General features: G+C 51.4%; 1 protein-coding gene across 1 annotated transcript in view; it reads right to left on the bottom strand.

Annotated features, from left to right (window-relative positions):
- The window catches only part of LOC103275746 (HRAS-like suppressor 3), a 45,339-nt gene that overhangs the window by 14,572 nt on the left and 19,210 nt on the right, over positions 1 to 11,557 (bottom strand). Inside the window, exon 2 of the mRNA XM_008073148.1 lies at positions 4,591 to 4,693. Within this exon, the coding sequence (XP_008071339.1) occupies positions 4,591 to 4,693 (103 nt within the window). The remainder of the gene's footprint in view (positions 1 to 4,590; positions 4,694 to 11,557) is intronic.

The raw sequence follows: 11,557 nt of genomic DNA, 5'->3' as shown, positions 1-11,557 counted from the left end.
AGTCTGGGCGACAGAGTGAGACTCCAAATTAAAAAAAAAAACAAACTAGCCGGGCATGGAGGCACATGCCCCAGCTACTCGGGAGGCTAAGATGGAAGGACCTCCTGAGCCCAAGAGACCAAGGCTGTGATGAGCTGTGATTGTGCCACTGCACTCCAGTCTGGGTGACAGAGTGAGACTCTGACCCCAAAACTAAAACAAAAACAAAGCTGAGCAGGACCCATCTTCAACGGTGATACCGTGTAACAGCAACAAACAATGACCGGATCCCAGGTCCTACTCTGCTTGGCTTCCCAAAGGTAACTAAACTCCTTCACCCTGAGTTCAGTGCTGCGACTGTCAAAAATCAGGGAATTCAGACTTGCCAATAATAGCGCAGGTGGTGCTTGAGGGATTCAATGTCAGTAAAAGAGGAGGGTGCCTTCGCTGACCCCTGAGTCTGTGGCGAGAGTAAACTCCTGAGGCCAGTGGGAGACAGGGTGACAGGGCTGGGACTAGCCTGAGGCAAGCAAGTTGCCCTGAGCCCATTGAAGGAAGTTCCAACTCCCAGGGTCATGCAAGTTCAGGGTCAACACCTGAGAAGGAGGGCTCCCTTAAACGCCTACCTAGCAGCCTCCCAGGAGGGCAGGGCCATGTGCACTGGATTGGTCAGAAACTCTGGGTTCTGAGTTGGGCTCCACCACTGCTCAGCTGAGTGACCTGGACTTGTCACTTAACTCTGCTGAATCGTATACTGTGGGAATCACCAAGTGCATACCAAAACTGATACACAAATACATACCAACATAGTCATGTAAAGCGCCTTTTACACTGGCCAGTATAGCTTGGTGGTGAAAAGACACAGAATGAAATCAGACTGCCTGGGTTCGAAGCCCGCCAGGCCTCTTACCCACTATATGACCTTGGGCAAGCTCACGCCGTCACCCCAGGCTGCAATGCAGTGGCATGCTCACAGGCCCCCAGAGTCGACCTGCTGGGCTCCAGTGATCCTTCCACCTCAGCCTTACAAGGACCCGTACCGGGGTACAGGAGCACACTAATCACACCCAGCTAATTTTTGATTGACTGTGGAAACAAGATCTCACCAGGGTGCCTGGGCTGGTCTCAAACTCATGCGCTCAGGCAATCCACTCTCCTCGGAGCTCCCAAAGTGCTGGGATTACATGCTGAGCCACCAAGCCTGGCTAGTTTCATTTTTTTTAAGTGATTCTATTAAAGAAAATATTAAGTAAACAGTTGTAGAAAAGACATGTAAAGCTGGATGAAGTGGCTCACACCTGTAATCCCAGCTACTTGGAAGGCTGAGGTGGGAGGATCGCTTGAGCCCAGGAGTTCGAGACCAGCGTGGGCAACATAGCGAGACCTCAACTCTACAAAAAAATCGAAAAGATCAGCCAGGCGTGGTGGTGCGTGACTGTAGTCCCAGCTACTCCAGGGGCTGAGGCAGAAGGGTAGTCTAAGCCCAGGAGCTCGAGGCTGCAGTAAGCCGTGAGCATGCCACTACACTCCAGCCTGGGCGACAGAGAGAGACTGACTCAAAAAAACCCCAAACAAACAAACAAAAACAGGCATGTGGCTATGGCAAAGAATCAGTGACTGAATTTGGGGAGAACACAGACTGGCCAGTAGAGCTTGGTGGTGAAAGACACAGAATGAAATCAGACCGTCTGGGTTCGAAGAGCCTGCCAGGCCTCTTACCCACTATGTGACCTTGGGCAAGCTCCTTAACTTCCCTGAGCCCCCACGTGCTTGCAGGACAGGGACAGTAACAGTCCCACCACACGAGGAGCTGTGCGGGTTAAAGGATTCAGCTGCAGAAGGTGCCTTCACCGATGTCTGTCACAGGCCGAGTGCTTCTGAAAGTTCACTGAGCTTCCTGCCAACTTTGATTCTACAGTTTCTTCAGCAGCAGGTCAAACCTCCTTGCCTCATCCATCCCATAGGATTCTTGTGACGCTCGAATGAGAAGCTGCAGGGAGAAGAGTCTTTTCCCTTGAAGGAGCATCACTCACCCAATGATCAGTGACACACCTGTCCACTTGTCCACGCCTTCCCCTGTCCCCCACCCGCCAGCTAACCTGCCCCAGGCAGCCACGCCAGACCGAGGCCCCACAGGTGCCGGACCTTGTCCAAGGTGCTGGCGTCAGTGGTACGACTAGACAGGACCTGCTGGCGAGCAATTTTCATTCTACGGAGAGAACATGGACAACGAACAAATGGACAAAATAAGATATGTTCCAAAAATAAAGAAAAAAAAAGATATGCTCAGGTATTGACGAATGCTATGGAGAAGACCAGGTGAAGTAACACAGAGAGGATGACCAGGAGAGACGGCCATGGCTTGAACTGGGGAAGTCACCTTGAGGAAAGGGCATCTGATCCAAAGCTTGAAGAAGCTGAGTGCTCTGGGGAAGAACGCCCCCAGCAGAAGGAACAGCCAGGGCACAGATCTGGGAAAGAAAGAGCTCAGCGCACTCGAAAGGCAGCTGACATGGCTGGAGTTCAGAGACCCAGGAGAAAATAAAAGAAGACAAGGTCCAGACAGGCAGGCAGAGGCCAGACCACGCTGGGCCCCACAAGTCACAGGACAAACCATGAACCTCACTCTACGTTTAGTGAGAAGGTCCATCATATTTTCAAGAGAGGAGTTGAAGGGTGCAGGAAGCGACCAGAGGGGTGGCTCCCAAAATGGCGCCGACACACTAGACAACAAAGGTCTTAGATCCCGGTTTCTGTGAGCACAACTCCCCGCGCACGCGAATTTCAAACCTTCCCGCGTGTGAATTTCAAACCTGCAAGCCTCCAATCCGTAGCCAGCTTTGTTTTGCGTCCGATAGTACTATATCATGGCGTTGGCCCCACCCTGCTCCCATGCAGCTCCTCCAATAGGAACATAGCACGGATCTGACTGACACTTCAGAAGGATCACACTGGCTGCCATGAAGGAGAGACCGCCCACAAGTGGCAAGAGGCAGAGACACTGCAGCAGCACCAGGGGAAGGAAGGTGGTCCCTCACACCAGGGGTGCTGCGGGGGGGGGGTGCTAAGAAGGGATCAGATCCGGGATCTGTTTCCGAGATGAAGTCAACAGGATTCCCTGATGGCTGAAACACAGGGCGAAAAGGATGGAGAATGAATGACTCCTAGGTTCTCGGCCTGAGCGGCTGGATGGTGTCATCTACTGGAGTCCTCCATTTGGGGTATGTCAAGTTCAAGGTGCCATTAGACACCCAAGGGGAGATGCCAAGGTTACCAAGCTGAGCAGATGTCTCAGGAACCACAGACAAATAGAAGGGGTTGGAAGCCAAGGGACCCGATGAAATCACCTGAGCTCCATTTAGCGCTATGGGAGAGGGGGAAGAGACCACCCGAGAGACCAAGAGGGAAGGGCCCAGTGGGAGAGGAGGGCAGACAGGAGCCAGGTGGAGAGCAAGAGAGGCCACTTGCCTCAAAGGCTCCAGAGAAGCCAAGTGAGCTGTGATGGGAACATGATGCCTGGGCTTTGTCTTGATGTGGAAGGCCTTCTGAGAGTCATGATGACAGGTACTCGAGCAGCAGAGCAAAGAAAGAGTCAGAGGCCGGGCTCAGTGGCTCAGTCTGTAATCCCAGCCCTCTGGGAGGCCGAGGAGAATGGACAGCCTGAGCCCATGGGTTCGAGATCAGCCCGGGCAACTTGGCAAGACCTCATCTCTACAATATATCAAAAATTAGCCGGGCATGGTAGCGCACACCTGTAGTTCCAGCTACTTGGGAGACTGAGGTGGAAGGATCGCTGGAGCCCAGCAGGTCAAGGCTGCGGTGGCCGTGAGTGTGCCACTGCACTTCAGTCTGGGCGACAGAGTGAGACTCCAACTCAAAAAACAAACAAACAAACAAACATGTGGTGGCATGTGCTTGTAGTCCCAGCTACTTGGGAGGCCGAGATGGAAGGATCGCCTGAGCCCAGCAGGTCAAGACTGCGGTGGCCATGAGTGTGCCCCTGCACTCCAGCCTGGGTGACAGAGTGAGACTCTGACTCAAAAAAAAAAAAAGAAAGAGCTATATATAGATAAAGTCATAGTACATAAAACACAAAAAAGCAGAGCTGCACCCTGGACGCCCACCTCAGCCCCTCTGCAAAACCCCCTGGGGTTCCAAGGGGCAGACTTTGAAAACCACTGCCCCTAAGCCGGGTTCGGTGGCTCAGCCTGTAATCCCGCGCCTTTGGGAGGCTGAGGTGAGTGGATTGCCTGAGCCCGCGGGTTCGAGACCCACCTGGGCAGCGAGACCTCATCTCTACAATAAATCAAAAAATCAGCCGGGCGTGGTAGCGCGTGCCTGTAATTCCGGCTACTCGGAAGGCTGAGGCGGAAGGATCACCGGAGCCGAGCAGGTTGAGGCTGCGGTGGCCGGGAGCGGCCACTGCACTCCAGTCTGGGCGACCGAGTGAGACTCCAACTCAAAAAAAAAAGGAAAAAGAAAACCACTGCCCCTTACCGAAGTGCCTTCTTGAAACAAACCACCCACCAGGAAGCAAGAATTACCCATAACTCCCCCAACCCCTCTTCCCAGGCCCTGGGCCCAACACAGTGAGGCTCTGTGTGCCCTTACTTGGGGGGGCCAGGTGGACCACGTAGCCATCGCCAACGTAGATGGCCCAGTGTCTGTAGAAAGGGCGGAAAATCTCAATCAGATCTCCAGGCTTGGGCTCTGGCTGCAAAACAAAGAACAGAGTCATCAGAGGCGACAGGAGACCTTGGAACCAGGAGCAGGGCTCGGCTAGGAAGGTGCAGCCCAGCAGTCTCTGGTTATCAGCTCAGCTGGACATGTGCCCAACCCCTGCCCAGACAGCCCAAAGTCAGCCAGGCTTCACAAGCCTGTGCCCAGACCTGCAGGGGACAATGGGTCTCCCTCTCTGTCATTTCAAAGTGCTAAGTGCAAACCTGGGTTTCTTCTTGGCTGGGGTCTCTGCCTTATTATTGGTTCTTTCCTTTCTCTTTTTTTTTCTTTTTCTTTTTTTGAGTAGGAGTCTCACTCTGTCATCCAAGCTAGAATGCTAGAATGCAGTGGCACACTCACAGCCACCGTGACCTTAACCTGCTAGGCTCAGGTGACCCTTCCACCTCAGCCTTCCAAGTAGTTGAAACTACAGGCACACACCACCACACCCGGCTAATTTTTTGATTTATTGCAGAAATGAGGTCTCGCCAAGTTGCCTGGGCTGGTCTCGAACCCCTGGGCTCAGGCAATCCTCTCACCTCTGCCTCCCAAAGAGCTGGGATTACAACTGTGAGCCACCACACCCGGTTATCGTTACTATTTCTAGGGATATTATTTAATGAACTCTTACTCTAAGCCAAGCACTCTGCTAAGTATTTTATAGGCAGTTCAATAAGTCCATACAGCTATCATAGAAGGCAGAACTGGGATGCATTCCATCTTATAGATGAAGAAATCTAGGCCTAGGGATGCAGAAGAATTTGAGTGAAGGCTGGCACAGTGGTTCATGCCCGTAATCCCACTACTTTGGGAGGCCAAGGTGGGAGGTCTGCTTGGGTCCCGGCGTTTGAGACTAGCCTTCCTCAAAAAAAATCAAAACATTAGCTAAGCAGGGTAGTGTATGCCTATAGTCCCAACTACTTGGGAGGCTGAGGCAGAAGAATCGCCTAAGCCCAGGAGGTCGAGGCTGCGGTGAGCCGTGATTGTGCCATTGCACTCCAGCCTGGGTGACAGAGAAAGACCTGGATTGAGGCCCCACTCTCAGGCTCTAGACTCCCACTGTCAGGCACTGGACTAAGTGCTGGGGCAGGGAGAGCTCTGACTCTGAGCAGAATCAAGGGTGATGAGCTAGCTTCTCTGGTCCAGGCCAACTTGTCAACTTTGTGATAAGCAAAGAAAACAACCGTCTGGAACACCTAGAGACGGAGCCCATCAAGGCTTGGTTCTCGCCCCTCTGGCCTCCTTTGCTGGAGTCTCATGGGCCGTTAGGGCCGCACCACCTGCGTCGTAGAGAGGGTGTGGCGGGAGACTGTGGCCTGCTGTCTCCTAGGGGCAGACCCATAGAGGGTTGCCCACCTCCCACCGCCAAGCTTGGTGGGCCTGCCTGAGAGATTCCATCAAGGCTGAGGAGTGAGGGAACTCCCCCATGGATGGCCTTCCTGGGGGAAAAATGATGGGCAGGCTGGGCACGGTGGCTCACGCCTGTCATCCCAGCACTTTGGGAGGCTAAGGCGAGAAGATTGGTTGAGCCTAGGAGTTCAAGACCAGCCTAGGCAACATAGTGAGACCCTGTCTCTACAAAGTAAAAAATTACAAAAATTAGTAGTACCTCCCAGCTACTCGGGAGGTTGAGGCTGACGGATCACCTGAGCCCAGAAAGTCGAGGCTGCAGTGACCTGTGATCCTGACACTGCCCTCTAGTTTTGGTGATAGAATGAGATCTCTACTCAAAAAAAAAGAAAGAAAAAAAAAAAGACGGGCAGTGGGAATAGTCAATCACAACTCGACAGCACCTATGAACAGGGGCAATGAGCAGCTTACTTGTTATTCTATAGAGACATTAAAACTACAAACAAGCATCATATATGCCAGAGAAAAAATCTTTTCATGGGAATTTTACAGATAAATCGTGTTTTCTTATTGTGGTACATACAATGTGTCTTCCAAAATGAGAGTGCCCAGTTCTTTCTGAGAACCTATTTCAGAACAATGGATGATGGTCACAATTTTTTTCTTTTAGTTGGAGTCTCACTCCGTCACCCAGGCTGGAGTGCAGTGGCACGCTCACGGCCACCCCAATGTTGGCCTGCTGGGCTCCAGCAATCCTTCTGCCTCAGCCTTCCAAGTAGCCGGAACTACAGACATGCACTACCACGCTCAGCTAATTTGTTTTTTATTTATTGTAGAGACAAGGTCTTGCCAAGTTGCCTGGCTGGTCTCAAACCCGTGGGCTCAGGCAGTCCACTCACCTCAGCCTCCCAAAGTGCCGGGATTACAGGTTGAGCCACCGAGCCCAGCAGATGGTCACAATTTATGAGTCCCATTTGTTTTCCACCATAAAAGAAAAACATACATTGTTCAGTCAGAGTCACACAGTCTTCAAGGATCTCCAAAAAGGATTTAACTGGAGGATCTCTCGAGATAGGCAAGGGCGTAGCCCCGAGGGAGGCTGCAGATTGAACAAGGCAACAGTGTAGACATCAGCAATGTGCTGTCAAGTACTAAGCAGTTGGTGGTAAATGGACCAAAGGAGCTCACTGTTCTAGAAAAATATCAATGGGAAGAGACCGACACATAGACACATGTTGCATTAGGCTGGGCACGGTGGCTCACGCCTGTAATCTCAGTACTGTAGGAGGCCAAGGAGGGAGGACTACTTGAGCCCAAGAGTTCAAGGCTGCAGTGAGCTATGATCACACCACTATACTCCAGGCTGGGCAACAGAATAAGACATAAAGACAGAGTCTTTATGTCTCATTATGACAAAAAAGTAATTTAAAATATTATAAGCAGCCGGATATGGTGGCACATGCCTGTAATTCTAGCCCTTTGGGAGGCTGAGGCGAGAGGGTTGCTTGAATCCAGGAGTTTGAGACCATTCTGGGAAACACAGCAAGACCTTGTCTCAATTTAACAACAAAAAATCAGCCGGGCTCGGTGGCTCAGCCTGTAATCCCGCACCTTTGAGAGGCTGAGGTAAGTGGATTGCCTGAGTCTGCGGGTTCGAGACCCACCTAGGCAACTTGGCGAGACCTCATCTCTACAATAAATCAAAAAATTAGCCAGGCGTGGTAGCGCTTGCCTGTAGTTCCAGCTACTTGGAAGGCTGAGGCGGAAGGATTGCCGGAGCCCAGAAAGTCGATGCTGCGGTGGCCGGGAGCGGCCACTGCACTCCAGTCTGGGTGACAGAGTGAGACTCCAACTCAAAAAACAACAACAACAACAACAAATCATACAAACCAGGACGGGCTCAGTGTCTCAACCTGTAATCACAGCACTTTGGGAGGCCGAGGCAAGTGGACTGCCTGAGCCTGAAGGTTTGAGACCAGCCCGGGCAACTTGGATCTCATCTCTACAATAAAAAAATTTAAGCCGGGCTCGGTGGCTCAGCCTGTAATCCCGCGCCTTTGGGAGGCTGAGGTGAGTGGGTTGCCTGAGCCCGTGGGTTTGAGACCCGCCTGGGCAACTTGGCGAAACCTCACCTCTACAATAAAAAAATCAAAATGAGCCAGGCGTGGTAGTGCGCCTGTAGTTCCAGCTACTCGGAAGGCTAAGGCAGAAGGATTGCCGGAGCCCAGCGGGTCAAGGCTGCGGTGGCCGGGAGCGGCCACTGCACTCCAGTCTGGGCGACAGAGTGAGACTCCAACTCAAAAAAAAAAACTTTTAAATGAGCCGGGCATGGTAGTGCGTGCCTGTAGTTCCAGCTACTTGGAAAGCTGAGACAGAGGGAACGCTGGAGTCTAGCAGGTCAACGTTGGGGTGGCCGTGAGCATGCCACTGCACTCCAACCTGGGCAACAGAGTGAGAATCCAACTCAAAAAAAAAAATCATACGAACCAAAGGGCGCACATTAAACACACCAGGATGGTGGCCACTGGAGAGATGAAAGTAAGGAATGGTGATTAAAAGAAACAAATTAAAAACACAGACAAGAGAAGCGGTCTCGCAGGGACCAGCAAGTACAGAGCGCCATGAACTGAGGATATATATAACTGACCCTCTACCACCCAGATCCAGTGAGGAAAAACAAGGACTTACTGGCACACATAAGCCAGCCCAGCCGAATCAAAACTAAGAATGTGAAAACTCATGTTCTAAATTTAGAAGTATGGAAACTGCAATTCATGGGCCATTTGGACCTCTGCCCGGTTTTGTGTGGCCTGCCTGCAGACTAAGAACAACTTGTACTTTTTTTTTAATAGTTGGGAGAAAAGGCAAAAGAAGATGACTATTTTGTGACACGTGAGAATTATATGAAATTCAGGCCGAGTTCGGTGGCTCACACCTGTAATTCCGACAGTTTGGGAGGCTGAGGCCAGGGGTTCAACACCAACCTGGAAAGCATAGTGAGACCTCGTCTCTACCCAAAAAATCCAAAGAATTAGCCAGGCGTGGTGGCGCGTGCCTGTAGTCCCAGTCACGCAGGAGGCTGAGGCAGAAGGATCGCCTGAGCCCGGGAGGTCGAAGCTGCGATGAGCTGTGACTGCACCACCGCACTCCAGCCTGGTCCACAGAGTGAGACCCTATGTCTAAGAAAACAGAAGCAGAAAAAAAATTTATTTTTTTGAGTTGGAGGCTCCCTCTGTCGCCCAGGCTGGAGTGCAGTGGCATGCTCACAGGCACCCCAGTGCCGACCTGCTGGGCTCCGGCGATCCTTCCACCTCAGCCTTCCAAGTAGCCGGAACTACAGGCGTGCGCTACCACACCAGCCAATTTTTTGGTTTACTGTAGACATGAGGTCTCGCCATGCTGTCCAGGCTGGCCTCAAACCTCAGTCCATCCACTCACCTTGATCTCCCAAAGTGCTGGGATGACAGGCTGAGCCACTGAGCCTGGCTGAAAAAATTTTTCAAAAAGAAAAATTCAAATGTCAGTGTCCATAAAGCTTAATGGAACCCTAGCCCTACTCATAGGTTTACGTTTTGTCTATGGCTGCTTCCTCTCTGTGACAGCAGGCTGAGTGGCTGAGACAGAGATTATACAGCCTGTGAGATCACAAATGTTTACTATTTGGCCTGCTAGAGAAAGAGTTTTGACAGCCCCTGTGGTAAAAGAACCAGCATGCATCCCGGGAATCCCACTATAGAGTGATGCCAAGTGGTCGTTTCAGAAACAAGGCCTGTGCCAGCAGTACCCTCCCAACTTCCAGACCCAGCAGAGTGGCCTTCTCCAGGCAGAGCTCAGGGATCCCCAGCCGGCATGGTGACCAAGGCCCTCCTACACAGCACACGCAGTGACAATGGCAGAGCTGAGACTGTGTGCCCACAGGATTTCAGAACAAAAGGCCTTTATCCCCCCCACAAAAGCAGCGTGACAAAGAGCTGCCTGCCCGCCATTTTCCTTAGCAAGCAAACCGAGGAGCAGTTTCTGGCCTCAGAAAGTCACACTGGAAAAACAACCCAGCTAGGTGCAGTGGCTCATGCCTGTCATCCCGGCACTTTGGGAGGTTGAGGCAGGAGAATTGCTTTAGCGCAGGAGATCGAGACCAGCCTGGGCAACATAAAGAGACCTTGTCTCTACAAAAAAATATAAAAATTAACCAGGTGTGGTGGTCCGCACTTTACAGTCCCAGCAGGCAGGAGATCACCTGAGCCAAGGAAGTCGAGGCTGCGGAGAGCCATGATCATGCCACTGCAACAATTGTGGCTGAGCAACACAGCGAGACTTCGTTTCTACAAAAAATACAAAAATTAGCCAGGTGTGGTGGTGCATGCCTGTAGTCCCTGCTATTAGGGAGGCTGAGGCAGAAGAATCACCTGAGCCCAGTAGGTCAAGGCTGTGGGGAGCCATGATCATGCCACTGCACTCTATTCTGATAGGTGACAGAACAAGACTTTGTCTGAAAACAAAACAATCAAGAAAATTCTCCTCCATCCACACGTGCATACAAGCATCAGAGAGAGCAACGTGCATTTACATGAACAGACATGGAAATATTGATTGGAAAAAGCAAGCTGAAAGAGAGTATTATTTCATTTTTGCTTAAAATGCATTTTTACACATGTATAAGTAAAAAGTATGCCAGGCACAGTGGCTCACACCTGGAATCCCAGCACTTTGGAGGGCTGAGGAGAGAGGATAGCCTGAGCCCAGGGGGTCAAGACCAGCCTGGGCAACATGGCGGGACTTCTTCTCTACAAAAAAAAAAATTAGCCGGGCATGGTGGTACACACCTGTGGATCCAAGTTGCTTGTAAGGCTGCAGCAGAAGGATCACCTGAGCCCAGGAAATCAAGACTGCAGTGAGACATGATTGTGCCACACTGTCCTCTAGCCTGGGGGACAGTGTGAGACCCCGGCTCAAAAAAACCCCAAAAAGCAAAATAATAAAACTATCGTAGTAATTAAGTAAATTATCTAGCATATTAGAAGGGACACCAAACACAAACAGAAAGAAAAAGCAAGCCAGGTGCGGTGGCTCACGCCTGTCATCCCAGCACTTTGAGAGGCAGAGGCTAGAGGATTGCCTGAGCCCAGGGGTTCAAGACCAATCTGGGCAACTTGGCAAGACCACATCTCTACAATAAATTTTAAAATTAGCCAGGTGTGGTGGTGCACACCTGTAATTCCAACTACTTGGGAGGCTGAAGCAGGAGGATCTCCTGAGTCCAGCAGGTTGAAGCTGCAGTGGCCGTGAGCACTCCAGCCTGGGCGACAGAGTGAGACTCTGACTCAAAAAAAAAAGAAAGAAAAAAAAGAAAAAGCAGAGTAGGTCGGAGCTGGAGCACTGGTGGGTGGGGCAGAGGCAGTGGGTACGATATGAAATAAGGAGTCGGCTGAGGTGAGTGGATTGCCTGAGCTCGCGGGTTCGAGACCCGCCTGGGCAGGCAAGACCTCATCTCTACAATAAATCAAAAAAT

Source organism: Carlito syrichta, unplaced genomic scaffold, assembly GCF_000164805.1.
Source record: "Carlito syrichta isolate Samal-C Ts95f unplaced genomic scaffold, Tarsius_syrichta-2.0.1 Scaffold315696, whole genome shotgun sequence".
Taxonomy (NCBI): domain Eukaryota; kingdom Metazoa; phylum Chordata; class Mammalia; order Primates; family Tarsiidae; genus Carlito; species Carlito syrichta.
The sequence above is the reverse complement of the archived record's forward strand: the minus strand, read 5'-3'. Positions and strand labels throughout refer to the sequence as shown.